At 37.5% G+C, this 17,784-nt stretch overlaps 1 protein-coding gene across 2 annotated transcripts in view; it reads left to right on the top strand.

Moving 5' to 3' along the window:
• The window catches only part of trmt44 (tRNA methyltransferase 44 homolog), a 46,670-nt gene extending 29,158 nt beyond the window's left edge, over positions 1-17,512 (top strand). For both annotated transcript variants that reach the window (XM_028792561.2, XM_028792560.2), the window contains 4 exons: positions 554-737; positions 12,214-12,601; positions 15,038-15,154; positions 15,971-17,512. In XM_028792561.2, coding sequence (XP_028648394.2) covers positions 554-737; positions 12,214-12,601; positions 15,038-15,154; positions 15,971-16,197 — 916 coding nt within the window. In that variant the 3' untranslated portion in view covers positions 16,198-17,512. The remainder of the gene's footprint in view (positions 1-553; positions 738-12,213; positions 12,602-15,037; positions 15,155-15,970) is intronic.
• The last annotated feature ends 272 nt before the right edge of the window (positions 17,513-17,784 follow it).

The raw sequence follows: 17,784 nt of genomic DNA, 5'->3' as shown, positions 1-17,784 counted from the left end.
CCGGCCGCTCCAACCGCGCCATGCGGGGAGTGAGAGAGACGCCAATATCTCACACTCTCTCCCCCCTTAATGAAATTAAATGGGTGCGAGTGAGACCACTGACCTCCCTCCCTTCTATTAGTTATAGGTTATAGTACGTTCGGCTTATCCATGAGTCCGGCTTATCTATGATAAGATTTTATTTTAAAAATTCGTATGATTTTTGGTCTCCGGCTTATACACGAGACCGGCTTATAGACAAGAACCTAGGGTAATAAGTTATTAGACTTTGTCAGTTGCTTTGCTGTAAATTTTCTGTTGTCTAGCATTGTAGTTTCGTATTGTAAGCTGTTGTCCTTTTTAGATTGAAGTGGCTTCCATAACTCAAGCAGAAAATTGTACTATATTCCACTTTATATGCATAGTGCATAATTGTGCATCTAATTACTTATTATTTTCACATATTACTTATACATTATTTTCTGTAATACTATTGAACTTAAGACCAGCTTTTATTTTGGTTAATAATGTGCTTTAACTAATTTTGTTTTTTTTTTTTTTGGTTTTTTTTAAGATCTTCTTATTCTTGTCGGTATTTTGTGCTACCATGTTGTTTTTTTGATTTCCATGGGAAGTACTGTCGCAGACAGTGCAAGAAGACTCAATATAGAGAATACATAGATTTCATTACAGAAGTTGGATCTGTTTGTGGATTTCATGTTGAAGAAGATTGTCTGAGAATTCCATCAACAAAGCGGGTATAATTTTTAAAAATAAATTGATAATATTAAATAATAATAATGTATTATAATTAATACATTAATTGAAAACACTTTTTAGCAAGGTTATGAAGTTATAGAAAAAAGCCTTAAAGAGCAGAAATTTAAAAAAATCTTGACTTATTTGCAAATTGAGCATATGCTAAATTTCTAAATATATAGTACATGTTTTAGAAGATTTTAGTATTTAGTAATGTTTACTTTGTAATTATTCATGTATAGTTTTGTAAATTATAGCACACACCTTCATTTTATGAAGTGTACAGCAAATGAGGGTGCAAGCTCATGAAAACGTCAATAAAGTTGTGAATTGAGACTGGGATCACATGACACTAAACAAAAAAGTTGTGTGTTTGGGACCTTTTCACTCTGTCAAGAACTAGTGGTCAGTGTTAAGAGATGTGGAATAGTATGTTGGCTTTATTGTGCAATAAAACAGACTTAAAAGTGTTATTGATTTGAGTATAAACCATTGTATTTAAAAGATTATGTCCTGTTTACTCATTAAAATATAGTCATAATGCTTTTATTTTTATTATATCATTTCAAAGCCACAGATATTAAATGGATATTGCAGATATTTAGTAGGCTGATGTGCAAAGAACAATTAAAACAGTCTGGAATATCATAATAAAATAATCAGATATTTGGACTAGGTTTTCAATGGTTTTAGATTCAGATAGAATAGCTGAATTATCCGAGCTGCATACTCCCAGGAGAAATCAAATTGTGTTTCAAAGAGAAGCAAGAAGTACTTTCAGATTGCCTTAACAACAAAAGAATAGTGAATTGTGTTGAACTTATGTGAAGACATTCATTCCTGTGATTTTGTAGCTGGAGAATACTTAGTGCAACTTCCACAATACTTTGTTGACACTGCTGCAAAATACCACAGATTTGTTTCCATTAAATTAAAAATCTTCTGTTAGCAGATTTTAAGTTACTTTTATTTCCCTATTTAAAGGGAATGAATCAAGCTTATTAGAAAGCTGATTAGTGTTGCAGATGGCAGTGGTCAGAGTACCAGTGAAAATGGTATTAAAAAATATAGCTGTAATGGTTGTATAATATATGTACATCCTGTAGCTGCACGGGCAGTCAGTGTTGCTCCATAACTTTATTTGCATTTCTTGCTTGTGCTACACTGCTCAAATCTTCTGTTACTAGGGGGCTCCGCCCCCTGCTCGCTTCGCTCGCCAACCCCTGGTGTTGGGAATGACAAAGAGCGTGATGTATGAATGAGATATAGAATAGTGTGAAGGTGTAGATGATGCAAATAGAAAGCAAACAATAAAGTGTGTGGCACAGTGTAAAGGTTTATTGGAAAATTTATTTGTACACGCCGTTTAAGTGTAAAAGGTAAATCCAGCTCAGAACTTGTAAGGTCAATGAAGATGGTTATTGTTGTGATCAGAGTCAAGTTTGTCAGAGCTTAGAAAGAGTTGTGTCTCTCCAGGAAGTAATGGAATGACTTGGGTATTTATGTTTTCCACATTAATATTTTTTGGACATAATATAGTGCGTTGTGTTAAAAGGGGCATTTGGTCTAATGAGATTGCTGTTCCAAATCTGTCTGTAACTAAGTCGTCGCAGATAAAGGCTTGAGGAATTGTAATAATATGTGGGTGAAGTCCATCTGTATTGGTGAGTGTACCATCTCTCAGTTGTAATAAGCAATTGTTATGATCTGGTTCTGGACATCGTATCTTTTTTACTAACTATATCTTTTGAAAGCAATGCCAATTGTCTGCGTATTTTAAGGTGCACTGAACAATAGCTGAGTGCATGGCATCTGGAAGAATAGCTAATCACTGTCTAAAATCTCCTCCTCATAAAAGTACCTTTCCTCCAAATCGAATATTATTATTCATAAACGTTTGTAGAAGTTTATGAACGATGTTGAGTAAGTGACTTCATGCCATTGTACATTCATCAATAAACAACATTTTTTCAAGACGGATGTCACGTGCAGTGCCACTGTTATTGTTCATAGTGGATACCGATTTGTAGGATCTAATGCAGTTGATAAAGATTTCACTTTCAGGTACATCGCTAGTTAGAAGGTTCTGTAGATATTCAGTATATGAATGTAAAGGAGGCAGTCTAATTTAGGGAAGTGAACTGAATGACAATGATTGCAAATGACATTCATTAATCCGAATGAATTTTCCTGGTGTATGTTTTGCTTGTGCCGTTTGAGAGGCGCGTTGTTGCATGTGTAGTATTTGGGACGTGCTGTTTTGGAGCTGTAATCGATTTGCCTGTGCTGTGTGAGAAGCCCGTTGTAGCCTTCGCTGCCGTTAACATGTTTTGCTTGTGGTGTTTGAGTGCCGCGTTGTTGCATGTCCATTATTTGTGACGCGCTATTTTTGATTTTTAATTGATTCGCCTCCGCTTTGCGCAAAGTCCGTTTCACTCTATGTCGTGCATTGTTTGTATCGTGCCTTGTCCGTTTTTGTATGTCGGTCAGTTGAGCTTTCTGCTTTTGGAGTCTTGCTTGCTTGTTTTCTGGCCGGTCATATGCGCGTTGCTTTGCTCCCTTTTTTGTATGTCTGAGACGCGAGCTCTTTCTTTTGAAATCGTGCTTGTTTCGATGCAGCACTTTGAGACGCGCGCTGTATGCGTCTACGTTCAATGTGTCTGTTCATTTGGGCACGTCTCTGTAACGGGGTTACTTGAGCTTTGCGTTTTTTGATCCGAGACATTTTTTCTCACGTATTTTCTGAAGCGCATTGTATGCGCCGCCGTGTATTGTTTTTGTTTCATTCGTGTTCGTGTGTTATTGGTCCCATTATTCGATCCGAATCGTCTTGTACCCATGACCGTGTATGCATGACTTGTTTGTTCCTCAGCGTGCGAAATATGTATAAGTATTAAGGAAGATCGCACTCACTGTTAATATGGAGCCTTTTCTCCAGTTGAACGGTTAATAGTGCTTTATTTTAATGAGATCCACCTATGCTGCCTAGTGTGAAGGTTTTGAGATGACGTATGTTTAATATGGACGTTTCCTTTAAATATGTGGCTTTGGGTGTCACTTCTTATTGATTTGGGTTGGGGGGGGGGGGGGGATTGTTGTTGCGCGAGCGTCTTCTTTCTTTTTGTGTTCCTGTGTCTTGTTTGAATCCCCCTCTTTGTGTGTGTCCCGTCCCTTGCTTGTAGGGTCTGTGGGGCGCTTTTGTGTTGTTCTTTTTGTCTTCCATGGGCTTGTTGAATCCCCCTCTTGGTGTGTGTCCCGTCCCGTCCCGTGCCTGTAGGGTGTGGGGGGGTGTGGTCGTGCCTTGCTGTTGTGCGCTCGTCTGTTCTTTTTTTTTGGTGTGTTTAGTTTCGTGTGCAATGTGTTTCGTGCTTTGCCCGTGTTTGACCACGTTTTTATGTGCCTTTTCCTTTTTTCGGTGCTTGTTGCGACTCATTTCTGTGACTCCTTTTTGTATGTGCTCACTCCTTTTTTCTGTGGTCTTGTCCGCCTCTCGCGGCCCCGCATCTGCCTTTGTCGCCCTCTTTTGTCCGCCTTTCTCCGACTCTCGCGGACTGTTTTTGCGCCTGCGCCTCTCGCGGACCCTCATCCGCCTGTCTCGCCCTCTTTTGTCCGCCTTTCTCCTCATCCGCCTCTCTCGCCCTCTTTTGTCCGCCTTTCTCGGCTCCTCAGCCGACTCTCGCGGACTCTTTTTGCGCCTGCGCAGTACGTCTTTTTGCAGCTACGGCCCATTGCCGGATGTGCCTGCGTCCATCATCCGGTTTAGCATTCTCGGTTAGTAATATAGATTGCACACACAACCATAGCAGCCAGGTTTCAACATTTTTGTAAATATTTTTTTTAACCAAATTACATTTGAAGTTGGTGCATCAATGCATTGCTTTTTAGTATGTTAAATTTGATACAATTTATAAACTTTATTGAAAAAAAATAATTGTAGCCAATTACATGAAGGCTCAGTGCTACAGTACCTCCTCAAAGATCCAGCACTCTGAGTTTTAATCTTTTGCAAAGTGGCAGTTAGTATGGAATCTGCTAATTCCTCCCTGTGTTTCAGTGGGGTTTTCTGTCATATCCCAAAGACATGCATGTTAATTAGTTCTTGCCTCGAGTGCAGTGGCCCCCTGCCACCCTAAATTCTAGCAGCTTTTAGATAGGTCACCCTGACCCCATTTTATTTATTTATTTATTATATTATATGTGATAAATGTTTTTAAACAAATACAACAAATATATATTTAAAACTCATTCTGAAACTAGTATGTAAAAGAAAACCACTCCAATGGTGCCCTCATCAAACCCTGGTGACACAGATTAAAAAAAACAAAAAGAAAGATGGCAGGACAACCACCCAACCATGAGACCAAAAATCTAAAGGTTAAGTGGGCGGGTGGTCAGAGGAATTAAAAGAACCCCTTGTCATTGAACACAAGTCAACCAGCCTCTAAACAGCCTTGCATCAGATGCTCACTTCTTGCTATCAGAACAGGATGATACATTAGTGAGTCGGGATTTCCAGCAAGAGGCCTGTGCCAAATTAACTGAACACCTTTTGGTGTATAGACATGAGAGGAGGTGTCTAGGATGACAGTCCTATGGGATCAAAGAAAAAGCAGGGGTAAAGGGCCAAAACGTGTGGAAAAAAAATACCAGACATTTTAAGAACATAAGCCAGTCCCACAGCTAACGGGGTTGTAATATATAATCAAAACATGTTAAATTGAATAAATTGTTTTTTCTGATTTTGATTCTCAAGGTCATGTGGTAAAGCCCTGTGTGTTTCTTTACACAAAGCAGCATATAGATCATTTACTAGTTTCATATGAGGAGACATGGAACAAGTAAATGTCATAAAAGGATAAGAGGGAAGGAGGAAATGATAGGAGAACACCATATATAAGAACTGATGTCACCTGGAGGTAAACAAAAAAAAAAGAGAGACGTCGATACAGTGAACCTGCCCAAGTGACTAATACATTCCAATCCCAAGGTGTCAAAAAGTATCTCCAGTTGTGCTGTTGCCGTGATAATGGAAAAGAGAGAGAGAACATCCACCTTAGGATACGAATTTTTTGGAAAAGTATGAATATTCAGTTTCCTTACTTTGAAAATGCCAAAAAATAGGAAATAATCTTACAAATTTACAACTATCCAGAACCTAAGAATTTAATGAGGATGTGTATTGAACAAATTAATATTCTGTTACTATTCTTGTATTAAAATTATTATAAAATATCACTGTACTACTTTTAAAAGTTTATTTCTGTAATGTCTTCTTGCCCTAAATTGCCCATGTATTTTTAAAGGCTAATTTTAATCTAAAAAAGAATCACACCTAGCATAAAACATGTGGGATGGCGCAATTTCCAAACCTGTGTGCCTAACATGTAAAAATGCTGTCCATTAACTATTTTCTCTGCTATGTGCTTTGGACTCGATCTCCGCTTGGTGTACTGTACTTTGGACAGAGATGCAAATACCTGCGGGAAGCGGAAAGGAGGAGGACTCGCTTTCTATGTGAATACAAGGTGGTACAACCCTGGACATGTAAAAGTCTTAATCTCCACTTGTTGCAGGAACATCGAACTGTTGACTGTAAGTCTGCGTCCCTATTACTTGCCCGGATAGTTTGGACACGTCATTGTTGTTATTGTTTACATCCCATCATCATCCACACCGCTGTTGCTAAACTATAAACACAGCACCCTGAGGAGACTTTAACCATGTCACGCTGGACAAAACATTACCTGCCTTCTCCCAGTATGTGGATTGTAACACCCGGGGAAATAGGACTATTGACCTACTGTATGCAAACGTTAAAGACACATACAGCGCCACCCCGCTGCCTGCGCTTGGGAAAGCAGATCATAACCCTGTTCTGCTTCAGCCTCACTACAAACCAAGAGTGAGGGAGCTACCAACAACCACACGCTCATTCAGGAAGTGGTCCCCTGAGGCAGAGCAGGCACTGAGAGACTGCTTTGGAACTACGGACTGGGATATCCTGCAGGGATCATATAGTGAGAACATTGAGGAGGTTGTTGACTGCAATACTGACTACATCAACTTCTGTATGGACATTGTAGTTCCAATAAGAACAGTACGCTGCTATGCTAACAACAAGCCATGGATTACAAGTGACATCAAGGGCCTTTTGAACCAGAAGAAAAGGGCTTTTAAAGGTGGTGATCAGCATGAGCTCAAACGCGTGCAGAAGGAACTCCGAGTCCAACTCAGGGAGGCGAAGGAGCAGTACAGGAGAAAGCTGGAGCAGAAGTTGCAGAATAACAGCATGAGGGAAGTGTGGGATGGGATGAAGATCATCACTGGCTGCATCTCGAAGCGGGGTGCCACCATCGAGAGAGATGTGGAGAGAGCGAACCTGATGAACAACTTCTTTAACAGGTTTGACCACCCTAACCCACTCTCACCTCAGTGTACTGCATCCTCCACCCATCCTTCTGCTGATACCAGCATAGGAGGGAGTTTCCCCCCACCCACAATTACAGCAGCCCAGGTAAGCAGAGAGCTGAAGAGACTTCGGGCCAGCAAAGCAGTGGGTCTAGATGGAGTATCGCCACGACTGCTGAAGGCCTGTGCATTGCAGCTGGGGAGTCCTCTACAGCGCATCTTCAACCTGAGAGTCCCAAAGCTTTGGAAAACATCTTGCATCACCCCAGTCCCAAAGGTATCATGTTCTGGTGAGCTGAATGACTTCTGACCTGTCGCTCTGACGTCACATGTGATGAAGACCATGGAGTGGCTGCTGCTTCACCACCTGAGGCCACAGGTCCGCCACGCCCTCGACCCTCTGCAGTTTGCATACCAGGAGAAGGTGGGAGCGGAGGATGCCATCATCTATATGCTACACCGATCCCTCTCCCACTTGGACAGAGTCAGTGGTGCTGTAAGAATTATGTTTCTGGATTTCTCTAGCGCCTTCAACACCATCCAACCTCAGCTCCTTAGTGACAAGCTGACAGAGATGGGAGTAGATTCATACCTGGTGGCATGGATCGTGGACTATCTTACAGACAGACCTCAGTATGTGCGTCTCGGAAACTGTAGGTCTGACATTGTGGTCAGCAGCACAGGAGCGCTGCAGGGGACTGTGCTTTCTCCGGTTCTGTTCAGCCTAGACTTCCAATACAACTCGGAGTCCTGCTACGTGCAAAAGTTCGCTGACGACACTGCTATCGTGGGCTGCATCAGGAGTGGGCAGGAGGAGAAGTATATGAACCAAATCAAGGACTTTGTTAAATGGTGCGACTCAAACCACCTACACCTGAACACCAGTAAAACCAAGGAGCTGGTGGTGAATTTTAGGAGGCCCAGGCCCCTCCTGGACCCTGTGATTATCAGAGGTGACTGTGTGCTGAGGGTGCAGACCTATAAATACCTGGGAGTGCAGCTGGATAATAAATTGGACTGGACTTTCAATACTGATGCTCTGTGCAAGAGAGGACAGAGCCGACTATACTTCCATAGAATGTTGACGTCCTTCAACATTTGCAATAAGATTCTGCAGATGTTCTATCAGACGGTTGTGGTGAGCGCCTTCTTCTACGCGGTGGTGTGCTGGGGAGGCAGCATAAAGAAGAGGGATGCCTCACACCTGGACAAACTGGTGAGGAAGGCAGGCTCTATTGTAGGCACGGAGCTGGACAGTTTGACATCTGTGGCAGAGCGACAGGCGCTCAGTAGGCTCCTGTCAATCATGGAGAATCCACTGCATCCACTGAACAGTATCATCTCAAGACAGAGGAGCAGCTTCAGCGACAGACTGCTGTCACTGTCCTGCTTCATTGACAGACTGAGGAGATCGTACCTCCCCCACATTATGCAACTCTTCAGTTCCACCCGGGGGGTAAACATTAACACTATACAAGATTATTGTCTACTAGTCGATGCCCGCCGTAGCATACGGCGGTGTAAGAATAGGAACAGAAAACGGTGAGAAAAGAATTCAGAAATCAAGAAGAAATAAATACTTCTTGAAAGACGCAGTGTGCATGTAGAATTTCCGGCCAAGCAGGATTACATGTGAAAGTGATAAATAAATCAGGCTTTCCGAATTTACGTACTATGGCCATGGCATCCTGATAGTTTTGTTCCGTGTATCTTGGACTTCCTAGAAATGTGGATGGTAATATGATCATTTTGCCTACACATGCGTTATTTTCAGCATTTGCTTGCAGTGCGTCTGAAAGTCCTTTGTATTGTTCCACGCACAGATCTTGTTGATGTAATCTGAGATAGTTGAGATGCGCGCCCTCTGTTTTAACATACGCATCTACGACATACTATTGGAATAGTTTGCCGCTGGAGTGCAAAATACTAAATGTATTCCTCATTGCTAATCTGTACGCTTAAAATTGGCATTGAGTAAGCCTTATTTGCTTGGTGGTTCTTTTATCGGGAACATGTAAATCTTTGTGCCAGCCAATGTCTTCGTAAGGGAATAAAAGTGAGTAAACCATAGGATCGCAATTCATATTGAGCGTGGAAATCTGTTTACAGGAGTTATCTGTGCACCCATGGAAGCAGACGCTAGAGAAGAGTTGTATTCTCGAATGTGTTCACGCTAATTTTTAGCTTCTGATGTGTGCTGTGTAAGAAGCTGTTGTAAAGACACAGGTGGCTCCCGCAAAGGTGGTAAAGCTACTTTACTGTTGTGGCAGCACCTCGAGTACTTGTTGGATGTATTACGCTCAGCAGGCCAGTATAGTGCATGACATGGAAGAGGATGAATAGGAATCGAGAAATGCCGTGTTGGCTGCGTGTGGGCGGGACCGGTTTTGAAGTGGAAGCAGGACGAACCAGAAGAGAAATATATATAAGATATTATACCTGCCTTGCACTCTCCACCTTGCTTTTTTTTTTTTTTTTAAACTTGCACTGCATTTTTATTGCTCTTTAATACTGTTTTTATCAGTATGCTGCTGTAGGAGTATGTGAATTTCCCCTTGGGATTAATAAAGTATCTATCTATCTATTTATCTAAATTCTGCTCAGATGTGTTTTTTCATTGCATAGCTCCATTTTTAACAACTAAGTCAATTTTATGCTCTATTTGAATTTTATAAATGACATTGTTTACCAGCATCTCAATTCACGCAGGATTGCTTATCTTTACATAGTAGAAGGTAAAAGGCACCTTTATCTTTATAAACTCAGGTAAAGTGTATTAATAAAAATTAGGGTTAGTGATATTAACTAATATCACAGACATGTTCTGACATTATGCTACTACACCATAAAAAATTAGTTTTGCCTGAAGATGAAATATAAAGACAAATTGGGAATAATAATGCACAGTGTTTTTCATAACTATCCATTGTACTACAACACTCTCTCCCATGTTTAATTATTGGTAAAATACCTGTACTTTAGCTTTCCTTTTGCTTATAGCTAGCAGCATTAGATGCTTCTGCTTCTTTCTGCTTTATTTGTCTAAGGACATTAAAGGTAGTTTACCATCATAAAATAACACCATTGTGTCAGGTGGTTTTTAATCATTTTAGACATACTAACACCTTTGCAAATTTTTATGCTTAATGTATTATTCTGATCATTTTTATTAAAATACAGCCAAACTTTTATTTTACTTCAGGACTGAAGTGAATAAGAAAACAAGTTTAGTCAAGCCAGAGAGAGAGCATTAAATCATTTACCATTTATTACAGGACCCCAAAGATTCCTGGAGGCATCTCTTAAGTTAGTCATTGGTGTGATAAGATTAAAAATGTGTGAAGCAAGAAAATGAAAGAAGGAAACAATTAAGTAAACCTTGGCTCCAGCAGAAGTATGATGAAAAAAGAGCTGGAGGAAAAAGTCTCAGGGGGCCTTGATCACCCCTCGAGGAATAATGCTTTTCTTTAATGTGTCTTGCAGCAGAAGGTTAAGATAAAAGTCTGTAATGGCAAATATGACTACAGGGTGTTAAGTAAACACATGAAAGAAAGGTGCAAATGGGGTTTATAAAGAAGAATATTAGGTATGTTTGTTTTCAGCAACGTCTATGTGGGCTTTTTTGCTCACACATAGAAACCAGAGATGTGGGAGAATATAAATATTATGAAATGTGCAGTTGCAGAGCTTCATATTTTGAGGGATGCTTTCCCTGCATGAAATGACTTTTTGTTTCAGGTATGAGCTGTCACATCTGTTTTTTTTTTGTTTTTTTTTTACTTCGGTTATCGGAAAATTAATTACTTAAACAGTTTGAACTAGGAATGGAACTTAACTGTTTGTCCTTGGTTTCTGATTAGGCAGTGTTCATTTCTCTTGTGGTTACTACATTATTGACACATTTCCTTTTATAACCAGGTGCTGTTGTTGTGTATTCATCTGTGGCAGTTTACTACTTTTTAGGAATCAAATATCATATTGTGCAATGTAATCTCTTTCAACTAGGTAAGAAAATTAGAGTCCCTTAAAAAATTGAAAAACTAGAAAATGAATAAGAGCTTACATGTCTAAAAAAACTATATATTCACATTAGCACATTCAGAATATATTGCTTTAACATTACCTGTAATTAGAGCTGTAATTATGAACAGTTTGTTAATCAGAAAAAAATTCAGTTGGTATACCATGATGGCGATCAAAATGAAATTAAAGTAATGCACTGGAAACACAAGAACCAATATATGCTTATGTTTGAATCTGTTTTGTTAGGATTTTCTGGATACAGTGTATAATTCTCCGTTTTCCCTAAGCAAGCCTCATGGCTGTCTTTGTGACTATCAGTTATAACCTCGGGAAAGTGCAGGATACAAAAATATTAAGAATAGATTTATGGTCTGATTAGATAAGTGCAAATAATATGTCATTACACTTTTTCCTTTTTTACCCGTTTTTATTTATCATAATGTCCTCCATTGCATCACTCTTGTTCATTGTCTTTGACAGCCAGAAAACCAATCTGGGGTGAATGATTTTGTTGAGTTTACCTTATTTTCAATAATTGCTGTGTTAATCTCAGGTGGAGTGGTTAGTAGGTTACTTCCACTAATGAACATTAGAATGTTTTCTGTTCGGATCAGTATAAAAAATAATTACATTAGATATCTTTTCCAAACTATTTACCATTTTTTAACTGTAGCATCATCACAGCTGAAAGAAAGAGTCTAAATTTTGAAAGAATCATAATCTAAAACGGGTACTTACTTTTCTTAATCGAGAAAGTGTTACTTATTTGATTTACAGAATTCAGTTTAAAAGGTTACCTTTAATTAATTATATTATTATGAAATGCTGTTCACGAGTAAGTTTGAATAGACAGATGGAAGAAAGGGTAGATAGATAATAAATCTGTCCCCTAGGGGAAATTAAGATTTTACAGAAGCTCAAGAAAATATAAATATAATAATAAACAACAGCCCCAACTTGTGACTACTTTCCATGATAACATAATAATGCTGTTCAAAGAAAAGATTTGATTAATAAAGTACAATCTTTTTATTATAATTTCAGGTATGCTTGATTGGGAAATCTAGAACATACGAAATGACACGAGAGGAGCATGTGGAAGAAGACAGAAAAGAATACATAAACAGTAGATGGCGCAGTTCATCAAACAATATTACTGCAAAAAATGAACCAGATAACAAGGCACAACTTGGTTGCAAAGTACCCAACAGCTGCATTCATAATGTTCCTATGAATGAAAGTAGCCCAAGTTGTGTCACCCAGGATTGGGTAACAGGATTTCAAGCTAGAGAAAAAGTTGAACAAACCCGAAACTGTGCCAGTCTTCCACGTGCATTCATCGATGAAGTAGTCTTAAAAGTGGCAAAAAGATTACTTGACTTAAATAAGGAGCAAACAAATGAGGAAGGTAAAACATCATGGAATAGAGGAGGTAATACATATTTTATGTTTTATGGGAAATTTTTAAGAGAAATAATATTTTTCTAATTGTCATTTTAGTCATATCCAAATAATTGACAGAAGCTGAAGTTAGTTGATTGCTATTGAAAACTATATTTGTTTTCCTGTATCCTTCAGGGATAGTTGTATATCGTTAAAATAGCCTTTGTCTGGAAATTACACATTTCATGGTTTGTGGATGCTTAAATAATAATATTCACAACACTAAAGTTTGACTTTCTTGTCTTAAAGGTGCTATTTTTATTTGATAGAATTAGTTAACTTGTTATCAAAAGTAATGTGCTAGTTTTCATTTAGCAATTTGTTAAACAATGATGTACTACAGTAATATGTATAAAATATAAAGTTTTGGTGATTAAAAAAATCCTCTGTAATTGCCTTTACTTTAATTCACAATTCTAACTTAGAGGATATGTTCAAAACTTTATTTAAAACCTGGCAAGTTCTAATCAATAACATTTTCAAATAAGCATTTATACTGGGGAGAAAGACTCCTTTCCCTGTTTACTACTCTCAAAGTATTACTCTGGCTGTTGGTCTTCCTCTATTTCTCATGGGTTGGGATTGAATTGAATTTAGTTTTGTCAAGTTTGACTTGATTGTAAGGAACATTACATGCTTTTAATAAATTCATTAAAAGATAAAAAAGAAAAATCCTCTTAGAAATCAATTGATGGAATCTACTAGTTATTCTGTCTCTCCTAACTTTGTGACCAGTTTATCCTACATTATTCGAAGTATGCCTTTACATCTTCCTGTTTGTTCCTAAATCAAGTCTACATATTTAATTATGCATTTTTTGAATTTGCTTTTTTGAATGAAATGTAAGTTTTAGTTCTGTTATTCACGATGGAGCATGGGAAACTGATACGTTTTAAACTGTTAAATCTTTATTATAACTCTTACAGTGAGTGCACAGCATTTTTACTATCTTTGTGGGTCTTGTAGGTTGAACTGGATAAGCAAAACCAGTTTCTCAATTTTGTTTTACCCAAGCAATGAGCTTGTTAAAAAAATTCAAGGAGCAACACCATTATAATTTGTGCTGAACTTGTTTTGAAAACTTTGTAGTATATGTGTAACAGATTCAGATTTAGCACAACATTTAACCATAAAAACACACTGTCCAAAAGTACTCTTCTTTGTGATTATACTTAACCTGTAATGACAGTAAATGCTTTTGATGTAGTTTTGTTTTTGCTTCCAGTGCTGTCTACACTCAGAACAAATTGTTATAACGTATATGATTTTCTTCATTATGTCTGTCCATAAATGTTAATGTATTTTTGTTAGTTTCCCTTCCTTATTGGCATTTATTATTTGAAATGGAATATGTTATTGAATGCAAAAATCGTAAATTTACATAAAACGTATAACAGAAAAGCACTTAGTACAGACATCATAGGAATAACTTAATGTACCCGAGGATTATTCAAGGCAGAAATTTCAAGATGTTGCTCCTTCTCTCAGTTTCATTGAAGAATCATGTGAAACTGGCTAACTCTTTCTGGGCTAATTATTTTTTTACTGTTTTGTCCCAAGATTGAATATTTTTTTCCAAAAAAACAGTTTTCTGAAAAGTACACAAAGCAATGTTGTTTTCACACATAACTCAACATAAAATATTTATTTACAACAAATGTCCCTGTGTTTTATGTTCCATGAGCCTCTACACTATGTGAATTCACATACCTATTATATAGCCTAGTCCTGCAAGGTATGGTGTTAGAAGCAGTCAATGGCGTGCATTGCCACAAAACACTGCTTGCAGTATGCATTATACTTTCTATGCTGTTTCAGGCATCTGTTGCCTGTGACCGCTGTGGCAGCTGGGTGAAGGTAGCTGGCAGTAACCGGTAGTGACAGCGGTCACAGTATGTAGCAACAGATGACTGAAACAGCAGCACAAGTGTAACACATAATGCAAGCAGCATACAGCTAGCAAATAGTGCTGAACTGTAACTTAACAGGGGGTTTTGTCAACATTTACAGCTGATTATGGCCCTCTACCCCGGATGTCGATTAATGTAGACAACCGCCTCAACCCTGTGTGTCAGTGTAAGTCGGTACCTGACCTGAAAGAGTTAATGGGAAGTAAGGGTTAGATATTACCTGATAAGGTCTGAAATGCTAACTATTAAAGGTTCAAAAAGAGAACATAACAGGTCGTTCTTTGTATTGCCTTCCCTCCCGCCCTCTTTTTGTATATACTGATGTAGGGTCATTGAAAATGAGTGCAGTCAGGGGTCTTAGCTCACTATCATGGTAGTCTAAATCTCAAATATAAAAACAAATAAAAGTGTGTGAGCTTCAGCAGTGAGTGTATTATATTCAGGTTTATTTCACTTATGTGTTCCACCAAAATACTTTGTTATGGTACCTGTTTTCTTTGTTTTTTTCTTTTCAGGAAGTCTTACTATTAGAGAAATAGCTGAACTTCTAGATCAACACACACTGCAAACTTTAAAAAATGAGTGTGGAGGCTTACAAACACTGCTTAAAAATAATCATCAGGTTTTTCAAGGTATTTAATCATTAATATCACTTTTTGGAGAAAGAATTGCTGTGTTAAAGGCCATTACAGTCAGTTCCAAATTGAAGTGTTTTGCTTCAGTAACAGAATGCTAATTAAAATGACTGTGACATAGGCTACATGTACTTTTTCCCATGAGGAAGATGCTTTCCAATGAAAATCTATGACCGTTGCACTCAATCCTCAGTGCTACATTCAAACAGATTATACTTTGCATATAAAAAGCTTAATTGGCTTGCTTTTATTATAAATGTCATAATACGCTAGCAGTCTGCTTTAGAGTAGTGGCTATATAGTAGGTATACTAACTCTGCAGGTAGTTCATTATTTGTTTTAATAAGATGTCATAGTAATAATTATTTTTGTGTCATTATTTGAAGAGTTTTGCATATATACAGTATTTTACATTTTGGAAAATTAGAATTCTTGTTACCAAGTAATTTTTTGTTAAAACTCCATTCTGTTTTTCCATGTCCATAAACAGAAAATTACATATTACAGCATGTTCTATATATAATTTTGAATGTAAAAGAAAATCTCTGTTCATGCATTCCTTAATAGTGTATAACCAACAGTTTCCAAGCTGTTATGCAATACAAAAAATATATATTTGAATAAGGCACTGGCCGTTATATGGACATGTTTTATAATTGAAATAAATGTTGCTGTCTATGCTATACTAGATATAAGTGCTATTGTTCTAGTTTTACATTAAAAAAAAAGAAAAGCCTTAGAGCAGTCTTTACTACCTGTGAAATTTAGGTAGCTTTTTAATGACTCATGGTCTGTCTTTTTTATGCTGGTTAGTTCTCAAGGGGAGAGTTCAACTTCGTGATTGGAGAGAAGCAGCAGGAATGAACTGGATTAAACCAGATGCAAAAAGAAAGCTGCCTTCTGAGGTTTTCAAAACAAGATTATGCTGGTTTTTCATTAATCATCCTGATGGCTGTCCGATTCTTGCAGAGACTTGTCAGTTTGCACATGGGTCAGAAGAACTTCGTCCTTCACTGTTTAGGAATAAAAAGATAAAATAACATTAAATTCTGTATTGTACCTACTGAGAACTGAATCTGTTCATTTATGAAATATTTAATTTCTAATAATGAAGTCTGCAATTTCAGGTTGCAGACATGGACTTTTGTTAGATTTTCAGGTTGACTTTTGTAAGATTTTCAGGTTAGCCTGTAATTTTTGTAAACTAGTGGAAAAAAAAATTATTAAATGTATATTTTATTCAATATCCTATTTTGATCAGCATGGATCATGACGAAGTGGGTCATTGTTATTATTTTTTATCATGTTACTATACTTGGGTAAAGTTTATTTATTATTTTAAAATACATCTTAACATTGTCATGTATTTAAAGTTTGTGGACAAAAATGTATTTTAAACTATTGCATGACATGCTGCATTGCAAAGTACGCAGACACAACACATCACAGCAAACTGGTTACGTTAGTAATTTATCATGGGATTTAATATATCCTCATCACATAAAATAAAATTTATTCATCTAATGCTACAGGTGCTTGTTTGGATTGTAATCTTTGGACCAGGTTAGGCCCCTGTGCTAAATTGGATTAATTTAATTGTCAAGTTCTTAGAGCCACTTGTGAACATTAATTGTCCTGTGATATGGATCGTTGTACTTTGGGAAATGCTTTTTCACAGATGAGTACAATGCTAAAAGGATACACCTAATGAGAAATAATCTGTCATTCAAAGTTTACCTCCATCAGTGTATCCAGAATATGCTATAGTAAACACCTCATGCCATTAAAGCATCACCTTTACCACTAACAACAGACAGGAAAGATCTATGAAGCTATAAACTGTTTCACCATATATTGTTCTTCACTTCAGTGTGAATTAGCATTAAGTACCAAAGCAGGTGATCTTTTTCCTTATGTGTTTGTGTGTATTTGTGAGAGTCTGCTCAATAATAAACAGGCACCTCATCTGGGGTTGTCTCCAGAACTTGCTGTGGTTCCCAAAACCCTGAAGTGTGTTACATGGTTTGGAAATGGATGAATAAATATGTTTTACATATAAAATATATATAGATAGTTGTCGACTTACAACCACATTCAGTTCTGACAGACCGGCTGTAAGTTGATCCAGTAAGACAGACTGATATATGTATTCAGATATCACCATATGTATAGTACTGTACTGTATAATAAGTCCATTAAGTCATATTGTTTGTTTTATATCATTTTTTATCATAATTATTAGTACATTGTGTAGATTTTCTATCCTTTTTTTGTAAATATTTATTTTATTATTTTGTTTCATTATTACTGTTGCTTGCATTTGTGCTGAACCTTTAAAGCTTCATGTATGCTTTCTTTGTCTGTGTTGTATTTCATCATCAGTGTGAGCCTTTCCCAGTGTTCATTGTGTTAACTCCTAGAGGAGGTATTGTATGGGCAGTCTTTGAGCACTCGTGTGTTTTCTGTTTTAACATTTTATCCTATTAATAATAATTTTATTTATATAGCGCCTTTACCCACGTTCAAGGTGCTTCTCAGAGTCTCATAAAGAAACAGCAGGCATATGTAACATTGATAGATACTTTATTAATCCCAAGGGGACATTCACATACTCCAGCAGCAGCATA

Source organism: Erpetoichthys calabaricus, chromosome 5 (assembly GCF_900747795.2).
Source record: "Erpetoichthys calabaricus chromosome 5, fErpCal1.3, whole genome shotgun sequence".
In the NCBI taxonomy this organism is placed as follows: domain Eukaryota; kingdom Metazoa; phylum Chordata; class Cladistia; order Polypteriformes; family Polypteridae; genus Erpetoichthys; species Erpetoichthys calabaricus.
The sequence above is the reverse complement of the archived record's forward strand: the minus strand, read 5'-3'. Positions and strand labels throughout refer to the sequence as shown.